This window comes from Podarcis pityusensis (assembly GCF_964106645.2).
Source record: "Podarcis pityusensis genome assembly, chromosome: W".
Taxonomy (NCBI): domain Eukaryota; kingdom Metazoa; phylum Chordata; class Lepidosauria; order Squamata; family Lacertidae; genus Podarcis; species Podarcis pityusensis.
The window spans coordinates 32,870,059-32,897,094 of NC_138045.1; the positions used below are offsets into that span (position 1 = coordinate 32,870,059).

Consider the following 27,036-nt stretch of genomic DNA (forward strand, 5'->3'; position numbering starts at 1 on the left):
TGGAGTTTCTCACGGGAAAGGGAGACTGGATGTGACGTACACTGGTTTCCTGTTTTTCACTGTACTTTGCAGTTTCACTTTGTGATTCTCTCCGAGCTGTCGAGGAGAGAGGATGCTTTTTCTGCTCCGGCAGAGGCAAGATGTCTTTCTGTAATATACCAGCTTTGAACTGTAAATAAAGCAATATAGAGTACGCAGCACGTACTCCTCATCCTTCCGCTGGGCACGAGACTCTGCTTTAAATCAACAGGGAGGAGAGGAGCACTTATAGAGAGCCGAAAGAGCTAATTAGCAGCCTATCTTCTGACAGTGAAGAAGAGGCAGGGAGGGGGGATGATCAGCCCGGAACTTTGAACAGAGAAGCTAGGAGGCGGGGTTTCCGCCGATTAGCCTGCTGGGGAAGGGGAAGTAAGAAAAAAAAGCCATTCGAGGCATCTAAGCATACTGAGACAGACATGCTTTGAAGCTCTGGAAACCTTTTTGAACTGTATAAATAAATCTAAAAGACAGCAACTGGCGGCGAGCCTGGAGTCTTATCTATGCTGGCTTTGGCAGCACTCACCTCTCACAGCATGCCTCGAATCCCTTGCTGCTGAAAAGCTGGTGGAATAAGGAATAAGCCCCAAAATGGAGAAAGAGGTGTTGGAGCTTAGGAAGAGAAATGCCACGCTGGAACAGAGATCGTCAGACTTGCAGGCCCGTCTTGAGGAAGCCAGAGCTGCCCAAAGAGGAGCCACAGGTGGGCTATTGGCAGATGGGGGCAAGGCTGTGTGGATGGAAAGGTTCAATGGCGATCCGGAAAATTATCAGGATTTCAAAACGGAGATGAAATATTTTTTAGAGCTTCAATCTGCTCAGTTTGGGGACGAAGCCCAGAAAGTTGCTCACGTAATTAGGCACCTGTCGGGAGGGGCTAGAAGTTGGATCCGGCCGTTAATTGCCTCCAATAATGAAGCCCTCAGAAATCTGGCCAAGTTTTGGCAAGCGATGGACTTAATCTATGCAGATCAAAGTTTAATTGACAAGAAGCAGGAGGAGCTTTTGGCTTTGAAACAAGGCAAATCCACGGTGCGGAGTTACTGGTCAGAGTTCGCCTTGCTCGTGCAGAAACTGGGGTGGGATTTAGAAGCAGACCCTGTACAAGCTTTGTTTAGAGCTGGACTGAACCCAGAAATCAAAGACGAGCTTGCAAGGGGCCCCCGCCCTAAAAATATGGACGAATTAACAAAGGCTGCTCTTGCGGTGGGTTTGAGACAGGAAGCCAGGTGGCGGGAAAGGAAACAGGGCAGAGAGTGGAGTTTCCATGGTGACCACATTCTTGAAATGCCTGCAGCTGCCTCAGAACGTCAACAAGAGCAGGAGCCCATGGAAATAGGCACAGCCTGCGCGCGGGAGAGTTTGAAAGCGCAACGGTTGGGCGGGAAGGAGAAAAAAGACTGGCAGGCGGCCAAGAGATGTTTTGTGTGTCAGAAAACAGGGCACTTTGCCAGAGTGTGTCCGGAGCGTCGTAACTGGCAGGGAATGGTGGGGGCCACCCAACAGGCAGAGGCAGAGGAAGCCCAGCCTTCGGGAAACGGAGAAGCCTGGCTGGTGGTGGACCTTGGCAACAGCCAGGCGGGAGCAGCACCGAAAGTCCCCAGCTTGGACACCCCAAAGCAAGCATAGTGTTGAAGGTGGTCCTAGAGCCCCCAAATGGCCAGGCGGTGGAGGAGTTCGCGTTAGTGGATTCGGGAGCGTCTGCGTCCTTTTTTAGCAAGGAGTTTGCAGCGCAGCACCAACTGAACCTGAGGCCTTTGGACTTTCCGCTGCAAGTAACTATAATTGATGGGAGAGAACTGCTGGGAGGTGAAGTGACTCATCGAACGCCTCCAATGCGGATGCGGGTGTCTACCCACTCCGAGGTCATCGCTTTTCACGTGGCCACGCTGGCGGGTCCACCTATCATATTGGGAATGAGCTGGTTGGCTTTGCACGATCCGGTGGTTTCCTGGCATCAACGGTCCCTGACGTTCGGTTCGACGCACTGCATGGAGAACTGCCTGGGTTTAGAGCAACCTCGACACACGGAGGCCAGGATGGCAGCAGCATGCAGAGCGGGGACGACAGAAATCCCGTCGTGTTACAGGGATCTACAGGAGGTGTTCAGCGAGAAAGAGGCTGACGCGTTGCCGCCGCATCGACCATATGATTGTCAGATCAACCTGGTCCTGGGGGCCACGTTTCCGGTGGGAAAGACCTATTCCATGTCGGAGGGCGAGGTCAAAGACATGAAGGATTTTATTGAGAAAAATCTAAGAAGGGGATTCATCAGGGAATCCAAGGCGGCAGGTGGGAACCCCGCGTTCTTCGTGGACAAGAAATCGACTAATGAGAGGAGGCTTGCAGTGGACTTTAGAATCCTGAACAGCCTGACGGAACCCGTGGCTTTCCCAATGCCGAGGATCGACGATGTCCTGGCCCGGGTGCGGAAAGGGAAGATTTTCACCAAGCTGGACCTCCGGGGGGCATACAACCTCATCCGAGTGCGAGAGGGTGATGAGTGGAAGACCACCATGTTCACCCCAATGGGGGCGTTTGAGTATCTCGTCATGCCTTTCGGTTTGCAGTGCGGAAGTCCCTGTTTCCAAGCCTTCATGCAGCACGTACTAGGACCTTTGCTGTACAGGAACTGTGTTTGCTTTTTGGACGACTTGCTAGTGTACTCCGAAGACGCGAAACAGCACGTGAAGGACGTACGTCAAGTCCTGAGCAAACTTAAGGAGCATCGCTTGTGGGTGAAGCTGGAGAAGTGTCAGTTCCACGCGAAAGAGGTCGAATTTCTGGGGTACCGGCTGTCGGACAAGGGTTTGGCCATGGATCTGGAGAAGGTGAAGGCGGTGGTGGAATGGGAGAGCCCCAAGAACAGGAAAGATGTTCAGCGTTTCCTGGGTTTCAGCAATTTCTACAGGAAATTCATCAAGGGTTTCGCGAAACTGACGGTGCCCATAACGGACTCTCAGTACCAAGAAAAAGTTTCAGTGGACGCAGGTGGCCCAAGAAGGGTTTGAGAAGTTAAAGAGGGCATTCGCTTCGGAGGAGCAACTGATCCACGTCGACCCTGCTCAACCACTGCGTGTGGAGACGGACACGTCTGATTGGGCAATAGGGGCCGTGCTGCTGCAGCTAAATCAAAAAGGGGAGTGGCGGCCGTGTGCCTTTTTTTCGTGGAAACTAAGCAAATCGGAGCAGAACTACACCATCTATGATAAAGAATTGCTTTCGATTGTCGCTGCTTTCAAACAATGGAGGCACTTCCTGATTGGGGTGAAGCACCAAATTTTGGTGTGTACGGACCACAAAAATTTGGAGTACTGGCGTACGGCACGGGTGTTGTGCCAGAGGCAGATAAGATGGGCAGAGTTCTTTGCCAACTTTAACTTTAAGATCCAATATGTGCCGGGAGAGCAGAATGCAAGGGCAGATGCGCTGTCCCGGAAACTGGAGTATCTGACTGGAGAAGGGCCTCCGGTGGCAAGGCTGATGTTCTCCGAAAGCAAATGGATGTGTGGGGGGACGTTGGTCAAGGACGATGAACTAATGCAACTGCTCAGGGATGATGACTTTGCCAGACAAAAGATGGGGGAGTTAAGAGGAAAAGGGGGTGCCGAGGGGGGTTTTGAAATGAAAGGGGGGCTCCTATACCACAGGGGGTCTTGTATGTTCCAGGTGAAGACCTTCGGGGTAGGATCCTCAAGCAACTCCACGACAGCTGCACGGCAGGGCATTTTGGACAGCATAAGACCATGCTACTGGTCACCCTGGAATTTTGGTGGCCCAGGGTGAGAGAGGATGTAAAGGAGTATGTGCGTGTGTGTGACACATGCCAGAGGGCCAAAGGGGAAAGGGCGGCACCAGCGGGGTTGCTGGAACCGTTGCCGACACCAGGAAAGCCATGGGCGGTGGTGGGGGTGGATTTTTTCACTGATCTGCTCCGATGTAAGGGTAAGACCGCTATCATGGTGGTGGTGGATCTACTGACTAAAATGTGCCATTTCGTGGCCTGTTCGCATGCAGTGACGGCGGAAGAAACAGCCAAATTGTTTGTAGAGCATGTGTTCAGGTTGCATGGGGTAACTGCTCGAGTGGTTTCGGATAGGGGGGCTCAATTCACCTCACGTTTTTTGGCGCAAGCTTATGGGCTTGCTGCAGGTGGAAGTGAGTTTCACTACGGCGAGGCACCCCGAGACCAATGGGCAAGCGGAGAGGGCGAATGCAGTTTTGCAACAGTATTTGCGGTGTTACGTGTGTCAAAAACAGAATGATTCGGTGGACAAACTAGCCCTGGCAGAGTTTGCTTACAATAACGCGGAGAATGTATCCACTGGGATGACTCCGTTCTTTGCCAATCACGGGCGTCACCCAAGGGCTTTCCCGGGAAGGGGGGAGGAGTCATGGAGTGTTCCTGCAGCCGAACAGTTTGTGGAGGAGATGGAGGCTATCCACATGCAGCTGCAGTTGAATTTGGAAAGGGCTAAGGAGTTATACAAGAAGGAGGCCGACAAGCATCGGCGACTGGGGGAGGTCATCCGGGTTGGGGACAAGGTGTGGTTGTCCACGCAAGGGTTGCCTTGGAGAGGGGGCTGCAAGAAGCTCAAGCCCAGGAAGGTGGGCCCTTTTGAGGTTATACAGCAAATCAATCCGGTGGCGTTTAAGCTTAGGTTGCCAGAGAGCATGAGGATCCATCCGGTGTTTCACAGGTCACTGTTGTTCCCCTACAGGGAGGGGGGAAGGAGGTGTTACGATATAGAAGCAATGCAGCCGCGAGCTGCTAGCTTGAAAACAGCACATGATGGAATGTTAGGACTGTTCCGTGGGAAACAGAGGGACAGTCAATTCACAGGGCAATGCACCGGAATTAGCTCAGAGTGTAATATGAGCTCTTCCTTTTGCTCTTGTACAGGAAGTACAGGAAGTGTTTTCTCTCTCGACTGCTGGAGCTTGAAGAGAGCAGTCATGCTTTTGTAATGCTGCAAAGACAGAAATAAAGGAATGTAAATACGTTTCTGTCTATCTCTTTCCCCTGCCCGGGGGGGGGGGCAGGAAAGAGGGTGTGTGTTATTCTCACGCTGAGAAGGATCACCTATCGCGACCTAGCCTGTATCCTGCTGGGGAATGCAGACAGGGAGGTCAACAGGAGATCAAGCCAGGTGCCTGGAGAGTTGCCAGTTTCTCCTGATAAAGGCTTGATTTCTGACATCTGGTAGCACGGAGCCGATGGCATCGATCCATGAAAGCAGCAAGAGAGGTTGATGGATCGTACTTCATCCTCTGCAAGGAGATAAAGAAAGAATGTGGTAGCGGGCGGATGGAAGCTACAAGGACGGCTGAGCACCGGAGGAGGTGTTTTTGCTGAGCAACGGATTCCCTCAAGGTATGGTGATTTTATGCCTTTGAGAGTGAACGCGAATTGAAGCATTCTTCGGTTCACTGAGTGTCTGCTTTTGGATGAAAACAGCACAGAGAAACAGCCTGCATATTTCGCATTCCTGAGGCTTGATAAGCTTGCTAGTCCAGTTGCTAAGCAACGAGACGTCAATCTTTTCAGCTACGTCAGAGATAGTTAGCTTGAAAGAAAGTGGAAATTTACTAGCCAACGGAAGAGGGGCTGGGACTGTAAAAGGCTGGAAAAACACTGGTAAAAATTCCAGCATTTGTTTTGTCTGTTGTATCACTGCTCTTGGAGGGACTTTCCGGAGCTGCCTGTGTTTAGCTGCCAAGTGAAAGGCAGTAAACAACCCAATAGACTCTTGGATTTTACAGGCTTGAGAGTGAGAGCTGAGGCTTGGATTCAAAATGGATGCCAAGAAGGGGGGAGGCTTACCTTACCCACCTCCACTGACTAATGACAATTATTCCTCATGGTCTGTAAAGATGAAAGCTCTGCTTCAGAATCAGAGGATTTTTGGGGTGATTGAAAACCCCATCCCTGCTGCACCAACGCCAGGTTGGAATTCACAGAATGTGAGAGCCAGGACGGCCATAATTCTGTGTATCTCAGATGATCAACTCATGCATATTCAGGATTTGGAATACGCGCGTGAGATTTGGCAAACGCTGCGTAGAATACATCAAAGAGATGCTAGTTCTTCAGCGTTGCTGCATTTTGAAAAACTGACCAATCTGAGGCTAGCGCCTGATGGAGATGTACAAGCGCATCTGACAGAGATGAAATTCTTACGCCAGCAGATGGCGCAACACAATTTCCCTCTTCAGGAAGAGATATTCTGCTTCATGATTATTAACAGCCTTAATCGGACTTATAAAACAGTTGCAAGTCAGCTGGGTTCTCTACCTGCCAGAGATCTTACGGTGGAGAGAATTTGTTCGGTGGTTCTCAATGAGAGAGACAGACTTGCTGCAATAGATGTCAAAGACAGGGGGAGAGAAGCTCGGAGTTCTGACACCCCCACTGCTACTGCAAGTGAAGAACAGGCTGTTGCTTTGAACGTTGTCCGTTGTTACAATTGTGGACAGACTGGGCATCTTCAGCGGAATTGTAAGAAGCCACGTCAACAGAAAGGAGCTAAGGGGAGCTCTGCAAAGCCTGAGGCGTCAGGCAAAAGTCGTACCAAGTCCCAGGTGAAACCTGCAAAAGCATTGCTGTCAACAAAAGCCGAATTTTCAATGGAGAACGCTTTTGTTCTTGACACGGGTTGCACGCAACACATGACGTCGCGGCGAGATCTGTTTTCAACGTTTAAGAAGCAAAGCTTCACTGTGAAACAGGCCAATGGCCAGGAGCTGAAAGCGACCGGGTTTGGAACTGTGTATCTTGAGAGTCTGAACTTGACTATTAACAATGTGTATTTGGTTCCTGATTTAAAGTTCAATCTGCTGAGTGTTTCGCAGATCACAAAGAAAGGACTGATTTTGTCCTATGATAGAGAAAGCTGCAAAATCTTCAAAGATGGAGAGCTGTATCTTTCTGCCAGAGAGAAAGATGGACTGTATTTGTTGACTTTTGATCAAAGTGATTGCATAAATTGTAATGCATCTGAGTCTAACATGATTTCTCTTGCAGGTGTGAAGAAAAACGTCCAGAAGATGATGCAAGTAACCAAAGCTTTTCAGCGAGTGTATGCTGATGTGATTGGTCCTCTAGCACCATCTAGAGGCAATGCAAGATATTATCTTGTGTGTGTGGATTATTTCTCTCATTATGTGTGGATATACATAATGCACAAACCACAAGAAGCCTTAGAAAGGTTTAAAGAGTTTTGTGACAAGGTTAATAATGTTCATGATGCTAACATTGATTGTCTTTTCACAGATGAAAAGCCAGTTTTTCTTTTGCAGGATTTTCAGCATTTCCTGGATAAGAAAGGGATAAGGCACAAGACTGCTGTTTCAGCAGATGCATGGAACAAAAGTGTCTGTGTGCAAGTGAACAAAGAATTGCAAAATGGGATGAAGGCACAATTGCTGAGTTCACATTTGCCACATGAGTATTGGGCGGAATCAATATTGTGTTATTGTTACTCTTGGTTGAGAAAGGTTTCAAAAGGTTTGGGAAGTTCTCCTTTTGAAAAGCTATTCCACAGAAAACCTTCTGTTGCCCATTTTAAGGTTTTTGGGTCTTATGTGAAATCTGATGCTCCAGGTGGAGTAAAGAATACTAGAGGCATTTTTGTGGGTTATGAAAAGGGTCTCTACAGAGTAATTTTGTCTGAATCTGTTCAGGTGATTCTCACAAAATTTCTAGAGAGGGCCAGTGCTACTCTCTTCCCCAGTGGGCAGGGTGGACGCTAAGCTACAATTCAGGACAGTTTTTGCAGGATCCATCTCAGCTCCAACCTGGACTTAACATGAGTCCATATGCAGCCCCCCCCCCCCTTTAGACCGCAAGCTCTGTTCTGGAACTTACGTGTGAAAGAAGGGGGTTTCTTTGTGGATAAACAATAGTGCCTTATATATAACCACAGCCTTCTCATACCTGGATGCCTGGAAGCCACCATGTTTCAGTTTAGGAAGTTAGGGCCTCAAAGGGAGTGGAGAATGGCTCAAAATGCTGTAAATCCAGACACCAAGTGAATCTCCTTGGGTGGGGCTCTTTCGTGCTTGACTTATCTTTAAGTGTTAGTTGTGCATCTTATTATAGCTATAGCGATGCATCACAATTTTATGTGTGATTCTTCTGTGAGCTTAAGACTTTTGCAATAAAAATATAAAGCAAGGAGGGGGAGAGATAATAATAATAATAATAATAATAATAATAATAATAATAATTAATAATAATAATAATAATTGTTGTTGTTGTTTGTACCCTGCCCATCTGACTGGGTTGCCCCAGCCACTCTGGGTGGTTTCCAAGACATAAAAACTTAATAAAACACCAAACATTAAAAAGTTCCCAATACAGGGCTGCCTTCAGATGTCTACTAATAGTTGTGTAGTTCTCTATTTCCTTGACATCTGAAGGGAGGGTGTTCCACATGGCGGGCACCACCACCGAGAAGGCCCTCTGCCTGATTCCCTGTTGCTCACTTCTCACAGTGAGGGAACCACCAGACGGCCCTCAAAGCTGGACCTCAGTCGGGGTGGAGGCGCTCCTTCAGGTACACTGGGCTGAGGCTGTTTAGGGCAGGGGTCAGCAAACTTTTTCAGCAGGGACCTGGTCCACTGTCCCTCAGAACTTGTGGGGGGCTGGACTATATTTTGAAGAAAAGAAATGAACAAATTCCTATGCCCCACAAATAACCCAGAGATGCATTTTAAATAAAAGCACACATTCTACTCATGTAAAAACACGGTGATTCCTGGACTGTCCACGGGCCAGACTTAGAAATTGATTGGGCTGGATCCGGCCTCCGGACCTTAGTTTGCCTACCCATGGATTAGGGCTTTAAAGGTCAGCACCAACACTTTGAATTGTGCTTGGAAACGTACTGGGAGCCAATGCAGATCTCTCAGGACTGGTGTTAAATGGTCTCGGCGGCCACTCCCAGTCACCAGTCTAGCTGCCGCATTCAGGTTTAGTTGTAGTTTCCAGGTCACCTTCAAAGGTAGCCCTACGTAGAGCTTGTTGTAGTAGTCCAAGTGGGAGATAATCAGAGCATGCACCACTCTGGCGAGACAGTCCACGGGCAGGTAGGGTGGAGCTGGTAGACAGCTGCCCTGGATACAGAATTGACCTGCGCCTCCGTGGACAGTTATGAGTCCAAATGACTCCCAGGCTATGCACTTCAGGGTCACAGTTACCCCATTCAGCGGCGGAGCAAGCCGATTGGGTGCCTGGGGCAGCACGCGCGCCCTGTGCCCAGGGACAAGGCCAGCTACCCGTGGGGCAGGGCAAGCCAGGGCAAGGTGGGGTAGAACACTCTGTGGGGCCTCCAAGGAGTGTTCCTGTCTCCTCCCACTCAGCCGCCCTACAGCTGAGGGGGAGGTGGCGGGTGGACCGTTTGGGGCAGTGCGGAGCCTGCGCGCGTCCAAGCCACCGTGTCTCTCCCAGGAGACATGTGTGGCTTGGGTGCGTTGCAGGCCCCACAGTGAGTGCCGCCCTCAGTGGTGACATCCAGCCTCTACTTAGAAACCTCCAAGGAAGGAGAGTCCACAACCTCCCAAGGGAGACCATTCCACTGTCAAACAGCTCTTATTGTAAGAAAGTTTTTCTGTTCGTTTAGTCGGAATCTCCTCTCTTGTCACTTGAAGCCATTGGTTTGAGTCCTACTCTCCATAGTAGGAGAAAACAAGCTTGCTCCCTCTTCCATGTGACAGCCCTTGACATATGTGAAGATGGCTATCATAGCTCTGCTCACTCTCCTCTTTCCCAGGCTACACAGACCCAGCTCCTTCAAGTGTTCCTTATAAGGCTGGGTTTCCAGACCCTTGATCATCCTGGTTGCCCTCCTCTGTACACCTTCCAGCTTGTCAACATCCTTCTTAAACTGTGGTGCCCATAATTGGACACAGTATTCCTGATGTGTGGGATGTGAAACACAAGAGCAGTCAAGTACAACATTCCTAGAGTGAACATGTTTACACATGGGGAGGAATGTTTGTCCAGCCAGCAGGTAAACTTCCTGTTTCCTTCTGGGCTGGGACAGACTTCCTTTGCATGTGACTAGAGGTGGGTGTGGCCTCACCTGTGCAGGTAATGACAAAAGCACAGGGCAGGGCAGCCATCTCTCTTTTTTTGACTATATGCATCGAAGAAGCAACATCTGCTTATGAGATAGTTTCCAGGTGTATGTTACTTTTCTAAGATAAGTCTGCTTTCTGGGATCTGATTGTGAACAGAATGTGAGTAAACTCTTTTTATTCTTTTATAGAAGACTGTGTCATGTCTTATATTTTATGAGTGAATAAAGGGAAAATACCAGAACAGTTATTATAGAGGCTTTAGCGAGCCTGACCAAATGCATCCGCTGTGTGTTTAAAAAGGGGAATGTTACTCTGCTAAACTGTGAACTTGTTAACACAAGTTGGAAAGGCTATAACCAAACAATATATCCTCTCCTGCATCCCTGAACATTCCCACAAGATGTGGTCTGACCAAAGCAGAATAGAGTGGGACTATGACTTCCCTTGATCTGGACACTTGACTTCTGTTGATGCAGCCTAGAATAGCATTAGCTTTTTTATTTCTGCTGCTGCATCACACTGTTCACTCATGTTCAGCTTGTGGTTCACCAAGACCCCTAGATCCTTTTCACATGTATTGCTAGTAAGCCAGGTGTCCCCTATCTTATATTTGTGAAGCTGGTCCTTCCTGCCTAACTGAAGAACCTGACATTTGTCCATATTGAAATTTGTTTTGTTAGTTTGGGCCCAGTTCTCCCATCTGTTATAAGGTCATTTTGAATTCTGGTTCTGCCTTCTGAAGCATTAGCTACCTTTCCCGTTTTGGTGTCATCTGCAAATTTACTTCCTTCACCTAAGTTGTTTATAAAGACATTGAATGACAACAGGCCCAGGACAGAACCTTGCGACACCCCACTTGTCACTTATCTCCAGGATTACAAGGAACCATTAGTTAGCACTCTTTGTGTTCAGTCAGTTAACCAGCTACAAATCCACCAAACAGTTTCTTTGTTCAACCCACATTTTACCAGCTTCCTTGCAAGAATATCATGGAGGACTTTGTCAAAATCAAGATACACTTTGCCTAGAGTGTAAGGTCCAACAAATTCACCCATTGCCTTGCTGACAATTTCATTTCCCAGAAGGTGGAAGAAGCAACAAGGGGATCACCCATCTTGGACCTGGTCCTCACCAACAGGCCCATCTATTCCAACATCCATTTCTCACAGTGGATAAACAGTTACCTCTGAGAAACCAGGAAGCAGGACTCAAGCACAAGAGCCCTCTCCGCTCCTGTTGTTTCCAGCAACTGGCATTTGGAAGCATAACAACTTCAAACTATGAAAGCAGAGCACAGCCATCAGGATTGGTAGCTATTGATAGCCCTCTCCTCTTCCATTAATTTGTCTGATCCTCATTTAAAACAATTCCAAGTTAGTGTCTCCTGTGGGAGAGAGTTCCACAGTTTAACAATTTGTTAAAGTGGAAGGGTGCAGCATTCCCTAAAATGGGCCAATCACCAACCAGGGCAGGCAGTGGGAAAGGGGGTTGGTTTTCCGGTGCAGCAACCTGGACACTGAGGAGGCACTTGGGGTGAGAGTGGGGCACACAATTTTTTTTAATTTTTTATTTTCAATGCAGAATCATAACAAAAATTACAAACATTGAATCCAAAATAATACTATACAAACAAAAAAAATGGAACATACAAAAAAAAAAGAAAAAGAAAAAAAGCAGAGGAAACAAAACAAAACAAAACAAAAACAAAAAGGCACACATCTACAGAAAAAACCATATCATCATTATAATCTAGTCATTACATACATATATACATATTGACTTCCTTCCTTTGTTCTAAGACCTCAAAAAAATTACTTTTACTGTATTGTTGTGTCTAATTAGATTACTTCCATCTTTGTACGTGTGTTTTTTTACACCATTTTTCTTTTTCTTTATCCCTGTAAAGCATCATTCATTACATACCGATATACTTACTCCAGAACAATGTTTTTTTATATACTCTTCAGCACATCCCCATTCTTTTAATAATTTCTGGTCCGATTGTCCCCTTATGAATGCTGTGAGTCTTGCCAGATTTATGTATTCACAAAATTTAATTTGCCATTCTGGTGCTGAGGTCCATCTGGTTGTTTTCTATCAGCTGTAACTCACTAAAAAGATGAATACATTTTCTATAGAAGATTAAGCTGTAGCTGTAAAATTTAAAATGAAGTGTATTTTCACTTTGTGTGTGTGTGTGTGTTACATAACTACCAAGCAACTCCACGGTCTATCTATTTCATTTATACATAAAAAAGAATTCCAATGTATGTACTACTTGAAAACTGATTGCCTTCTTCAAAATATAAAATAAAAGTAAACTATGACTAGGAATGTATAAGATACAACAGAAACTAATCTGAATAAAACTGCGCCTCTCAGAGTTCTCTACGGGGCCCCCCTGACGTCTGCGCCCTAGGCGGCTTTCTAGGTGTCCTGATGAGAGCCCCAGCCCTGTGTGCGTGGGGGCGGGGGCGGGGGGAGGCTGCACCGAGCGCCTTCAGGGGGTCCTTCCCGGCCTCTGACAAGGATCTCTTGGCCCTTTCGGCCTGGTGGGACTCTGACTCCCATCAGCCCGAGGAAGCACGGTCAATGGCCAGGGACAATGCGAGGAAACCTACTGTTTTGTTCGCTTTCGATTCCTTTTGCAAGTGCGTTACATTTTGCCTTTTCAACTGTCTGAAGCAAGTTGAACTCGTGTATAAAAAAGTGTTTCAGCTCAGCCTCTCTGAGACAACCCACGAAATAATCCAGTAGTCTATTGAAGCATTCGTCGAGATTTGCTGCAATCCATTCATCATCATCACGGGACCACTTGGTACATGCATGAAAAAGGGCAGTTTTGGCAAGGTAAGAATGGACGCGCAGCAACATCGCGCTCGCTGGCCCTGCCGGAGAGTGGCGCGCACGTTGAGGAAGAGCGCAGGGGAAGAGCGAAGCCAGGCTGGAGCGCTTCTGTCTGTTGGTAGATGTTTCCGGGGATGCTGAAGGCCTGCAGAACCCGAACCAAACCCCTGGGTCCGCCTTGCTCAGGGCCTCAGAGGCTCTCCAAGGATTTCAGGCAAGGAGAGTCTCTCTCAGCCCTGCTTGGAGATGCTGAGCGGGATACACTCGAGGATGTCCTGAGCGTGAGGCGGATGCTCTGCCACTGAACCGTGTCGGTCCTTCGCCTCTGCGGCCTGTAGCGCATCAGCAGCACCCAGAGGAGACCTGGTTGGGGGAAATACTCTTGTGCGAAAGGGAGAACCGCTGCAGAAAGAGGGGCTGCGTTGGCCACTCTCTTTTGTCATGTGGATTTCCCCATCACCGCGTTAAAAAAAGACAAAATACTAGGAGCACGTTCTTTTAAATTGCTCATCCCTTCGTTTGAAGGTGGTTCGAAATCCTTTTTCAGGCTTGCTATGGGACATTGGTTTGGCGCGTTCCTCCGTCTTCCGACGCTTCTTTATGTTATGATGATCATGTTTAATGTATCTATTAGCGATACGTGTGTGCTGCGGCTGCTGCCCGAGAGCATAATGCGCTGGTGGCTTACAATATTATTATTACACAATAAAAAAATTAATACATTACAATATTTTATCATAATTACCGTTTATAATATGTTACAAAGTATAAATTTTAATATTATGTCCATAACCATGTTAGGTAAGATTTATTGCTTTACTCTTGTCGTCCAGCACACTTCCCCCTGCGTGCCTCTGCAGGTCGTAAAGCAATTAGCAGAATTGCACAGCGTCCGTGTATGAAAGGGAAGGGCAGTAAAAGACGTCCCACACATTTCTTCTTTCCTAATAGCACTTTATTTGCTCAGAAGTAGCATATTTACAATTCATAACATTCCATCTGATTGAAGCTGCATTTTGCATCCTTCTCTCTCAGCTTGCAGCTGCGGAACTAAGCTGCTTTCACTTTTCACTCAGCTCACAGCATTCCAAGCTGCTTTCGTCACGTCCTGGCTTACTTCCCTTGTAAGCACCTCCTCTCAGCCTCGAGACACAGAAGGTTAACCCTTCACTACTCCCAACACCCCCTCTTGTCTCGCGCCTGAGGGGAGAATCGATCCTTGGTCGTCCCAAACCCAGACCTTCACAAAACTCCCCATGTCTTTGGGAGGTGAGTGGCTTCGTGAACCCATCAGCTAGATTCTTGGCAGAGGGACAATACTTCAGCACAACTAATCCCTCCTGAACACTCTGGCACACATTTCGAAAGCGAATGTCTAGGTGTTTCGTTCTGGCCTTGAACTGACCTGACTCTGCCAAACGCAGGCATGGTTGATTGTCCTCGAAAACACGTATCGGCAGACAATCCACTTCGCAGAGTTCCTGCACCAAACAAGCATAGAACTCTACTTCTCTGCACATCTCTGAAAGAGCACTGAACTCAGCCTCAGTGGATGAGAGCGCTATCAGACTTTGCTTCTTGGACCTCCATCCAACTACTGAGTTCCCAAACTTCACTACTAGGCCAGACACAGACTTGCGATCCTCAAGATTAGCCCAATCCGAGTCCACAAAGCAAGTCAGTTTGACTTCTCCTTGTGCTGGCAACCTAAGAGAAAAGTCTTTGGTCTCCTGCAAATACCTCAGAACTCTCTTGATGCCATTCCAGGCTTGCACACTAGGGTTTGATGCTTCCCTGCTGAGCAGATTGACAGCAAACGCTATATCAGGTCTGCTCCATTGGGACAAGTACAACAAACTCCCTAGAGCTGACTGAAACACTTCAGTGTTTTCGAACGCAGCGCGTTCTACTTGCTGGCTGTCCTTCACAAAACTAGTCTCCATAGGACTTCTCACTCCTGCACAATCACTCATCCTCATTTTCTGAAGCAGTTGCTCAATTTTACCTCTCTGGCTGAGCAAAAAACTTCCATCCTGTGCACGCTCAACATTGACACCTAGATAGGTTTTGACAGCACCAAGCTGTTTAAGCTTGAATCGTTTACCTAGCTCTTTGGCAAACTTCTCCGCCTGTTTATCTGTTTCTGAGACGAAAAGCACGTCATCAACCCAAATCATCACCAGCTCCTGTGAGTCTCCTGATCCTCTAAGGAACAGGCAACTGTCAGCAAGACTCTTCCTGAAACCTAGCTTCTCCAAAGCTTCATTCAGGCACATGTTCCAGTTTCTAGCAGATTGACGTAATCCATAGATGGATTTGTGCAATCTCCACACAACATCCTGCCTTGAGTTCTCAAACCCCGGAGGAGGAATCATGTACAGCTCCTCCTGGAGATCTGAGTTAAGGTAGGCAACATCCACATCAAAGTGGTTTACCTTCCAGCCTCTCTGTGCTTCACAAGCTAAAAGCGTTCTCAGAGTCTCCGCTCGTGACGTTGGCGAATACACCTCCGTGAAGTGTATTCCCTTCCTCTGAGTAAATCCTCGAGCAACTAACCTGGCTTTATACTGCGGCTCTCCAGCGCCCGTGGGTTTCAAACGGTAAACCCACCTGGAACTCACAGCCTGCTTCCCTGGTGGCAACTCTGTGAGTGAGAACACACCTAGATCTTTCATGGACTTCATCTCTTTGTCCATTGCTCTGTGCCACTTGCCTGCTTCTTCCTCAGGTAAACTCTGAATATCCTCGAAGGATTCAGGTTCACATCTTGCAGAACCTACCCAGACGCCTGAAGCGCCATACCGATCAGGAGGCCTCCTTGTCCTCGCTGATCTCCTCAGTGTGACTCCCGGTGACCCTGCCGCTTCACTGGGTCCAGCTAAATCATCCTCAACTTCAGTGTCTTCCCCCTCTGACCTGCTGCGCCTCTTGGGCCTTACAGCTGGTCCAGCAGGTGAAGAAGGCTCACTCTTTGGCTCAAACTTGATACTTGCCTGAGGAGGTGTTCTAGGTTCCCCCCTCTGAGGGATCCTGAGCTGTCCCTGCCTTGGACTCTGTTGCTCTGGACCGTGGTCCCCAGCTCCAAGTTCCTCCTCCTCGTCGTCTGAGTCATAGAACTGCTGTGGAAACACGTCTGGATTGGTGTGCAGACGTTTCCAACCAGCTTGCTCACAGAACTCAGCGCTATTGCTGATAACCAACCTAGACTGGTCTCCACTTGGGCACGCAAACCTCCAGGCCTTTGAGCCAGGCTCATACCCTACAAAGATCATCCTTTTAGATCTTGGCTCACCTTTCTTGCGTAGAGCCTTTGGAATAAGCACCCAAGCCTCACAACCAAACACACGAAGGTAGTGCACCTTGGGCTTCTCTCCATGAAGTAAGAAATACGGTGTATTTCCTACACTAGAGCTGTACACTCTATTCTGCGTATGGACCACATAGTGCCAGGCCTGAGACCAAAATTTCTGGGGTAGCCCTGCGTCCCACAGGATCGCAGACACAGCTTCCTGCACCGTCCTGTTTTTTCTCTCTGCGACCCCATTCTGTTGCGGAGAGTAAGGAGCGGTCAGTCTGTGGCTAATCCCCTTCTCCCTAAAGAAATCCTGTAAAGCAGAACCAGTGAATTCAGCACCTCTGTCACTTTGAAAACCACGAACTTTGGTGGAAAAGGTTACCTCAACTGCGGTGATCCAATCCCTGATCATTTTAGCCGCCTCCCCTTTCGTTTTCAGAGAGAAGGTCCAAGCAGACCTCGAAAAATCATCAATCAAAAGCAAAGAATACTTCGAACCTCCCAGTGACTCAACAGACATGGGTCCACACAAATCTGCATGAATTAATTCAAAGGGTTCTGTGGTCTGCCTCTCTGACTTTGGATATGAGCATGTCACAACTTTCGCCTGTTTACATGCATTGCAATCTAGAAATTTGTCACAAACATTAAATTTGCACCCTTGTGTCAGCTCTGGTGCTTTCTGGAGAAATTTCCAATTTAAATGAGCGAAGCGTCTGTGCCAAATATGTAAACAACCATTGTGGGGCGCTACATTCACACATTGGCCCTTCGCATCTTCGGTGTCATCCTCTCCTGTGGAAAAAGGCACATTTACAGCAAACAAATTATCTTTAGACTGCACTGTGTACACGTGTTTCCCATCCTTGGAAAATTCACATTTGTCACCTGCAAAAGAAATTTGAAAATTATCAATCAATAGATCATGCACACTTAACAAACAGTTAGTTAAACCGGGCACTGCATAAGCTTTGACTTCATGCTTAAGGAAAGGACAGAAGAACAGTCCTGTCTCTGTCAGCTTTTTTCTGCTTCCACCTGCAAACGTAACATACTTCTCAGTTTTTACTGTCCTGCAATTCCTCAAAAGATCAGCAGATGGCACTAACGAGTTTGAGGCACCAGAGTCTATTATTACAGTGAGAACGTCTTGTTGTTTACATTCCTGGGTCGCCAGGGCAACAATCTCCTCACTACCCCCCTCCTTGGGGCTTCTGCAGATGTCCTCTCTGGTTGTCACGGCAACAGACTCCCCCCGGCAGGAAGACTTGCCCACGACCTTCACAGCTTCCGTAGATGCAACTCTCTCAGTTGCCATGGAGACTGGACTTGTCTCGGCGTTCCCACACAACTCTGAAGCGCTTATCTCTACTTGCTGCAGGTGGCTGACCTTGAAGCCTCTAGCCCTTTTCAGCTTCCCAGGCTCCGACTCACGACGTAAACAACTCTTGGCAGCTTTTGGAGAAAGAGGCGTCTCTGAGCTTTCACTGCTCACTGCCCCCCCACTGCTCACGGGGTCTTCAGAACGTTTTTCTGCACCCCCTCTGATGGATAAAGGGCTCTCAACACTTGGCCCCTGTCCAGGCTTCTCACACAGACACGTTGCAGCATCCACACAGCTCCCAGGCTCAGCAAAAGCACAAGCAGCATTGCTAGCAACAACAACAACAGTCCCTTCGCCCCCCTGTGGGGGCTCACAGCTCCTCCCAGCTGTGCATCGGTGGCCGGCGCCATCTTGCCTCTCCCTTTCGGATGCAGCCACTTCTCGGCCCTTGCTTCCCACTCCAGCTCCACAAGCTTCTTGGAGTGCTAGCCAAGCGGCCTCTGGCCTTCTTGCACCCAGGACAACAGGCACCAGATGAGCATCCACACTTTCTGCCAAAAAAGCAAGCACACGCTTCTCCACTTCTCTTTGCTCTGCAGCCCTCTTAGCCTCTGCTTTCCCAGCTGCATTCTGTGTGGGGTGAATTACATTCCACAGCTGCTCCCCCACCAGCAAAAGCTCCACTTGAAAGCTCCACTGCAGCCAATTTTGGCTAGTCAGTCTCTGACATGGCAGTTTAAACTCAAAGCCATGTTCACAGGGCTGAGCCATTGCCCCCTTCTGTTGGCTTTTCCCAAAGGGTACTCACTCAGCCAAACTGGGAACTCCGGACGTCATGGCTCTCCGTCAGCCTCCTCCGATCTGCCTCTTTGAAGTCTCCGGCAGTCGATCAAGCTGACGATCAGCAGATAAAGCTTCAAAGCCCTTTCTCACGCTTCACGTTGACCCATAACCATGTCCATAACCATGTTAGGTAAGATTTATTGCTTTACTCTTGTCGTCCAGCACACTTCCCCTTGCATGCCTCTGCAGGTCGTAAAGCAATTAGCAGAATTGCACAGCGTCCGTGTATGAAAGGGCAGTCAGTAAATAGGTCCCACACGTTTCTTCTTTCCTAATAGCACTTTATTTGCTCAGAAGTAGCATATTTACAATTCATAACATTCCATCTGATTGAAGCTGCATTTTGCGTCCTTCTCTCTCAGCTTGCAGCTGCGGAACTAAGCTGCTTTCACTTTTCACTCAGCTCACAGCATTCCAAGCTGCTTTCGTCACGTCCTGGCTTACTTCCCTTGTAAGCGCCTCCTCTCAGCCTCGAGACACAGAAGGTTAACCCTTCACTACACCCAACATATTATATAAAATGTATAGTGTACAATCATAGTATAACAAAAATAATATTAATGTACCCCCTGAATTAATAATAATAATATAAATATTTTATAATATTTTATCGTATTAACATTACTATATCTTAAAGAGTGTGCTATAAATTATATAACACAATATTGTATAACAACTCTAATATTTATGTCTTCGGCCCTCAATATATTATTACATAATTATCATACATTCTAATTTATATTAACATGCTATGAATTGTAATATATTATATTTAAAGTATATAATGTTATGGCATAACAGTAAGATTGATATTTCTCCCCGCCTTCCGAATTACCCAAATCTCTAATAATTTGGAGCGTGATTTGCTGAGTGGGTGGAAGAAAAGAAAAACGGCACATGAGGCTGGGTGCGGGGAAAACAAATAAAAACCGCCACCCCCGTTTTCTTTTCACCGGCGGTAGCGGCATGAAGTTCTCCGGCTGACGCGTGTTCTCTTTCGACACAGGCAAAGAAAAGATGCTTCCGAGTCTTGTTTGGTTTTTTCCTGAAAACAATCCGAAACACATTTTGGAAGGGGGGGGGGTAATTTTCCCTCCTCCCTCCCCCACTCTTTTGCTCGGTCCCGGACTCCCCTGAAATCCAGGAAGTCTCCTGGCCGAGGCGAACCGGCCCGGCTGAATCTCCGCGGCGCCTCAGTCTGCGCGCTTTGGGCTGCTGGCCAGTTCCCCGGGTTGACCGTGAGGAGCGAAGCGCGCCACGGGGGAGGCCCGGTCGACGTCACACACGCGTGCACCCACCCAACCATCCAGGGTGAGAGAAAACAAACCCGGAGGGAGACTTTCCCCCCCAAGAGGAGAAGGCCGCTGAATACCCCCCCATGCCCCCGCCCCATGTTTTCCCGAGGAGCACAGAGTTTCGGTCGCTCCAATCTGGAGTGGGGGTGGGAAACCAGGGATGGAACCAACAGAAGACCCTCGGCGCTGGACCTCAGTGTCCAGGCAGAACGATGGGGGTTGAGACACTCCTTCAGATATACTGGACGGAGGCCGTTTAGGGCTTTAAGGGTCAGCACCAGCACTTTGAATTGTGCTTGGAAAGGTACTGGGAGCCAATGTAGCCCTTTCGCCTCCACTGTTGCTCCTGAGTAGCCAGTGCGCCCCGTCGGGGCCTCAAGTGCATGGAAGCCAGTCTCCAGCTGGGCTGATGAGGATGGGACTTTTCGTCTTCGGGCTGTGCCAGGAGGTGGGGCAAGCGGAGATCTGCTCAAAAGGCCGCGGTGGGGGGGGAGCACTGCCCCCATCGGGTGGGTGGGGGTTCTGACTCCCGACGCCCCACCCCATGGGTAAAATGGAGCCCTAACTCTCCACTCCCCAGCACCCTCCTTCCTCGGCTGGGCGCTTCTTACTCCCGCCCACCCCCCCCCCCACCTCAAGAGGCGGTGGAAGAGACTGGGCTAGCGCAGCCTCCCCGCCCAGTTATAAAGGCGGCTGCCCTCCCCTGCCCATCGGTCGGTCGGTCGGTGCCGCTGCCAGTCCGCCCTTAGGTCCCGGACCCGCCGCCACCATCACCGCCGATTAAGGCTCAGACGCTGCCCGGCTCTCCTACTTTCAGAGGAGATGATGGATTGCTCCTACGACGATGATCTGGACGAGCTTTGCCCAGTCTGCGAGGACAAGGTATCCGGTTACCATTACGGACTGCTCACCTGCGAGAGTTGCAAGGTAAGGGCCGGCCGTCGAGGGACAGCGACCCGCTCGGGACTGCCTTCCGCAGTCGAGAAAGGGGCTTAGTGGTCTTCTTCTTAGGAAGGAGAGAGGGAAGAGGTTTGAGATCAGGGATCCCCAAATTTGGACCCCCAAAAATGTTTCAGGGCAGCAGCGTGGGCTTGTGGGGTCGGATGCCCTTCTTTAAAAAAAATGCAGGCTCCCCCTTCCCCAATGAACTCCGCTCCACCCGCCGACTGAATAATGACCCCCGGATGGGATTATCATAATAAATGCCGCATTGAAAATTGGCTATCGCCCTGGGCTTCTTAACTGCAGCGCCCTAAAACACCCCAGAGCAAAACCGTCAGTGCAGAAAATTATGGTGGCGTATTTTAATACATGACGCTGGACGTGCGTATTTAAAAGAGGTTCATCTCTCGGCTAGGGATGGGGTTTACAAATATTTGCAGGGCAAAACGGTGAGTACAGGATTGAAAAGGAAATAATTAGGATGCAAACAAAATTTGAATTATTATCGCTATCACTGCTTCATGGTTATATGAAATAGTGATAACTGCTTCAGTATTATTAAAAATAATCATTAAAATTAAGCCATGCTACTAATATTAGCAACATAAATGCAAATCATTATATTGATTAAAATAGCTCCAAAATTATTGTTAAATATATTTTTCTTAAGCACCAAGCCATCCACATCGAACTCTGGATTACCCAGCGTTTCAGAACAGTATTTCATTAACCCCAGAACCTTTCCCATATTCTGTTGAAAATCCCGGTACATATTTCGACCTGTAGAAGCCGTCACTCATCTTAATTTTCTCGGGCCCATCTCTGTAGCGCAGCCCCACAACGCTCGCCCTGTAGAACCCACAATACGGCCTCAGTTCCTTTGGGGTTTTTGTTTTCGATCATTTGTGATATTTTAGAGGCCACAGGAGGACTGCGAATGTTTATCACTTCTCTTCGAACCCCGATTTTACGGATGGCGAGTTTTAAGGAGTCCGTGATCCGGCGCCCAAAATCGCATGTAACGCCGATTTGATGTCACTCCCATTCAGGAGCGATAGGTTCCCTAAGTCTGTTCCGGGGGGGGCGGGGGGCAAATGCTTCCCCTGCGCGGCCTTTTCGTCCCTAAAACTCTTTTCGAAAAATGCGCGGTAGGAATTCTTTGGATATCTTATCTGAGAATGAATAAAATCCTTCCGGAATAAACGTAATCGACTGGTTTGCAGGCGACTCGATCAGGAAATGTGTCCGGGAAAATGCATCCCGGTCTGGAGTTCTCAAAAGGTGATTCAATGAAGGAGATTCGTCTTTTGGGGAACCGCAAGTCTTAGCAGTTAATATTATTAAAAAACTGAACCTAGGGGAGCGTTTGGCGGTTGGGGATCTGGGGACGCTTTCCGGTGAGCAGCATGTGCACGTCGGGGTGTGGATGTGATGGCAATTATTTTCCAAGAAAGTGCCTTGTATATATTTAGGCGCGGGAAAATATATGGCTGCGCGAAAGACGCCCGAGGACCCTGCGCGCCTCTTTCCCTGGAGTCGAGGGGGTGAACCAAATGGAGCCCCGGAGCGCTGCACTCGGCCCTTCTGTGCAAAAGACCTAGTGGTGCTCAGGACCAGACCCGGCTGGCCCGCTCCGTCCTTCTCTCCAGGAACGGGTTTGCGCCAAACAGGATCTCCGGAGGCCGCCAGAGGACGGTGCTCGGCGGGGGCCCCTGCTGGGAAGGGCCGCTTGGCAAGCGGTGGGTGCGAGAAGGGTTAGGGAGAAATGGGGGGGGGGGATGAGGCAAATATTGCCCTCCACCCCCCCCCAAATGATGACACCCAGCAAGGGCATCCCTTTAAAGTGAGGTTACAGGGAACCAGGCAGAGGGCCTTCTCGGTAGTGGCGCGCGCCCTGTGGAACGCCCTCCCATCAGATGTCAAGGAAATAAGCAGCTATCTTATTTTTAAAAGACATCTGAAGGCAGCCCTGTTTAGGGAAGTTTTTAATATTTAATGCTGTATTGTTTTTAACACTCCATTGGGAGCCTCCCAGAGTGGCTGGGGAAACTCAGCCAGATGGGCGGGGTATTATTATTATTAATAATAATAATAATAATAATAATAATAATAATAATAAAATAAAAATGTCTGTTCTTGGTCATTTTTCTGCTTTGTGGATTTATTTATTTGCCGGGTGAGGGAAGACATTATTCTGTTTTTCTTCGTTCAGTTCGGTTTAGTTTCTTTCCAGTTCCCCGTCCTCCCTTGCTGTCTCTAAAGGTGTTTTTGCTTGCTTGCTTGCTTGTTTTGAGACGGTGCTTTTGAGATTCCCACCTTAATGGTAGGATCAAGGAAGGTGGGGGAGGGAGAGGCCCAAAGACGGAAGCCTCAGTTTACCAGGATGTGTCTCGGGGTATGTCTGTCACATTTGTCGTGAGGCTCCCACAAAGGAAGGGCGAGGTCCATGGAGTCTCTTCAAACTTCCGGAGGTGCCCCCCATCATGTGTGTGTCTGTGTGGGGGGGAATCGGCAGCTCCAGCTTGAAGGCCCGGCCACCCCCACCCTCATCACCAGCGAAAGGGAGATGCGCTTTCCCTGGGGGACTGATAATGCCCTAAGCGCCTTGCGGGGGTGGGTGGGTTGCCAGTTAGGTCCTGTGAGAAACTCTAGTCTTAAGAAACATCTGCCACCCTGTCTCAGTCTCTCGCTGGAAAAAGTGTATTCCTTCACTTACACTTCAGAATTATAATTAGAATTATTAAATGTATTGCTCACTCTTCACCAGTAGGTCCCAGGGCGGCTTACAACAATCTGAAATTCAGAATTAACAATTGTGTGGTAAGCCGGCACTGCCCCCCCCCCCCCCGTGGTTCTTGCAGTTTAACATCCTGGCTGAAGGTTAGATTCCAGGAGGCAGAATATGACAGGGCATGGGGTATCTGCAGACAGGTGCCGGGGCTGAAGCGAGGAGGCCTGGGCAGTGGAGCCAACTGAGGAACCGTGCCCATCTTGCATTCTGAGAAGAGGCGCGCTCTTGAGGCTCCCTTTCCCCAGGGTGAGGCCACCTCTTCTAGGGATTCATCCCTGGAGCTGAGCCGCCCACCCTGTTCTGAGTTGAAGATCTTTTTATTTAATTGCCTGGGGCTGTGACGTCATCGGCGGCGTGCAGAAGTTCACAAGACAAAATGACTTGCGGAAATGTGCTTTATTTAAAATAATCACAATATAAGGTGGCGCTGTGTGTAAAACCTCAGTGCCTAGGGCTTGCCGATCACATGGTCGGCGGTTCGAATCCCCGCGGCAGGGTGAGCTCCCGTCTTTCGGTCCCAGCTCCTGCCCACCTAGCAGTTCGAAAGCACTACTAAGGGCAAGTAGATAAATAGGTACCACTTTATAGCGGGAAGGTAAACGGCGTTTCCGTGTGCTGCGCTGGTGCTGGCTCGCCAGAGCAGCTTCGTCACGCTGGCCACGTGACCCGGAAGTGTCTCCGGACAGCGCTGGCCCCCGACCTCTTAAGTGAGATGGGCGCACAACCCTAGAGTCGGACACGACTGGCCCGTACGGGCAGGGGTACCTTTACCTTTACCTTTAATGTGATTCTTCTCCTTATGTGGAGGTGGTGATGGTGATGTGATGTGATGGAATTGGAATAATAATAAGAAAAAATTATTTTTACCCCGCCCATTTAATTGGATTGCCCCAGCCACTCTGTGGGTGGCTTTCAGTATATATATATATAAATAGTAAAACACAGTAAAACATTACACCTTATAGAGCTTCCCTATACAGGGTTGCCTTCAGATGTTTCCTAAATGTTATATAATTACTGATCTCCTGATGGGAGGGTGTTCCACAGGGCAGACGCCACTACCGAGAAGGCCCTCTGCCTGGTTCCCTGTAGCTTCGCTTCTCGCAGTGAGGGAACTGCCAGAAGGCCCTCGGAGCTGGACCTCAGAGTTTTGGGTGCTTGTCGCCCCTCCTTGATAGGAGTCAGGGAGGTGGCGATGGTGGGGGCCAGAATGGGACAGCTTGATTAGATGCTAATTATATTGGAGCTGTGGTCCCCAAAGGGGTCCCTGGCTTCCCAATTCTCCTCTGCCCCAGTCAGCATGGCCACCGGACTGGTTAGGGGTGATGGGAGTTGTACCCTTTGCTATCAAGTGCTTGGGTCCAGGGTGCTCCGGTTATTGTCCCTGCTCAGCCCTGAAACTCTCCCCGGTTGTGCCACATTTCCCTCCTCCTCTCACTGTTGCTCCATCCCTGCTTTGCTCAAACGTCTCCCTCTTCCATTTCCGAGCTGCCTCATGTGGATATGATATGATATGATATGATATTGTCAGAGCTGGCTCCAGGTCCCAGCTCACAGAGGACCAACGCTAGCCGGCAGTAATGTACAAAAGTCTTTATTGAAGTACAGTCTCCATTTTCAAGCCGCAGCGCCCCAGCTCTACGTCTAGGGGTTAGATCGGCGAAGCTCCATCTGAGTCTCCGCCCCCTGTACACCAGTTTAAGATTCTAGCCTTACTCCACCTCTTCCGTCTCTCCTTTCTCCTCTGGGTCCTGCTACCCCCCGGGGTCCCTTCCTTCCTGGATTCTTCTGACGCTGACGTTGACCCCCCTGACTCCTCCCCCTCTTTTCGGCGGGCTTTGGGACCTGGCTCCCTATCCGGGCTGCCAACTGCGCCGCCCTCCTGTACATTTGAACTTGGCACGCGCGCCCAGCCTTCAACCTTCCTCTCGACCGTTTCCTCGCTCCCCGATGGAGGCGTGGCCAATCCTGACTCATGTCCTCCCACTGGCAGTGCGCCGCCTGATCCCGATGCCTGGGACTCCTCCCCCCTACTGCACTCTGGTGTGGACGCTGGTCCTGATTTCCAACTGCTGCTCTCTGAGTCCCCTCTGGCCCCTTCTTCCTGGGGTGTCCCCCTAGGCACCCCCCTTGCTCTGACCATGGGAGCCCCTTTCTGTGAATCTTCCGATTCGCTGGAAAGACTCAGAGACCTCGGACCGCTGTCATCGCTAACATTTCCTTCGGACTCCTCCCCCTCGCTCTCTATTTCCTCCCTTTCCTGTGCCTCTGCTCCTGAACCCCTGACAGATATGATATGATATTATTTCACTCCTGGTGCGATGTGTGGTCTTCTGCATGTAGTTCCAAACTGTGATAATTTACAACAGGTACTTTATAATAAGCAAACATCCAAATGTGGAAACTATTATTTTATTTTAAAAGCCACATGTTCGATCTCCAGCTTTTCTAAGTAGCGCTGGGAATGACCCCTGCCCGTGAGCTCTGCTGCCAGTCCATACAGGCAGTTCTGAGTCAGGTGAACCAAAGTTCTGCCTAGGTATGAAGCAGATTTCCATTTTCCTGAACTGCTAAGACCAAAAAAATTAACATGGTATAAGCTTCTTCATCAGATGCATATGGGGACATGACTCTTGGGTTGTGGTATTGTTTAGAGATTGTTGTTGTTGTTGTTTATTGTTTATGACTACTTTGGAATGTTTGTAATTGTGTGGGTTTTTTTACATGTTGTAAGCTGCCTTGAATATGGTTTTAACTTTGGAAAGGCAGCACACAAATAAAATGATTGAAAGACAGAGAGAACGTTAACTGTGAAATCAGAGGGAAATTAAATGGATTTATGATTACTAATAGTATCACTATCATCTTACAAAGGGCCCCAAAGTATCTATCAGCTGTAAAGACAAAAACAGTCTATGCCCACAGACTCGCCACCAGAGAGACATGGCACAAAAGAAATAAACAAGGAGGAAGGCAGAGGAAAGCAAGTGTTGGAGCAGTTGCTTCCTGACTGGCCCACGGATGGAGCCAGGTTGGTTTCCCCTTTGCAGTGTTGCTGTTCCTTGAACAGTCCTTCAGATACCCGTGATAAAGGATGCAAAAATGGTTACAGTCACCCTTCCCAGAGCAGAGTTGATGATCATAATGCTTTGGTACATGTGTAGTGGGATACACTCTCACACATATTCAGGTCTCCCGATTCCACCCTGCCGCTTTCCCAGTTGCCCCCCTTGTGTCCCAAAGAGCACCAGAGGGAACTGGGTTTTGAGACAAGGAGCAAAGCTAGCTATCTAAACACAGTTAAAAGGACACAGAATTTTTTATTTTTTAAAAAATGCTTTTTATTGACTTTTTCCAAAAAACAAAATAAAACAGTCTTTACAATCATTCTTAATGTCATCTTATTTACATTGCGCAGAATCACACTTCGACTTCCTTCCTTCCCAGTCGCGGTTTTTTTTTTATAATAAATTTTATTGATTTTCCATACAATTATACATTTTTATCCAAAATACAACCAATTGTCTCTTTTTTGAACTTCCTTCAGCGTCTCTGACAATCATCCGTATTTATAACTTTA

General features: G+C 48.6%; 1 protein-coding gene across 1 annotated transcript in view; it reads left to right on the plus strand.

Annotated features, from left to right (window-relative positions):
- Positions 1 to 20,416: 20,416 nt before the first annotated feature.
- LOC308467658 (steroidogenic factor 1-like) overlaps positions 20,417 to 27,036 on the plus strand; it is a gene marked incomplete at its 3' end in the record, with an annotated part of 53,894 nt that continues 47,274 nt past the window's right edge. Inside the window, exon 1 of the mRNA XM_080989383.1 lies at positions 20,417 to 20,650. Coding sequence (XP_080845509.1) covers positions 20,546 to 20,650 — 105 coding nt within the window. The 5' untranslated portion in view covers positions 20,417 to 20,545. The remainder of the gene's footprint in view (positions 20,651 to 27,036) is intronic.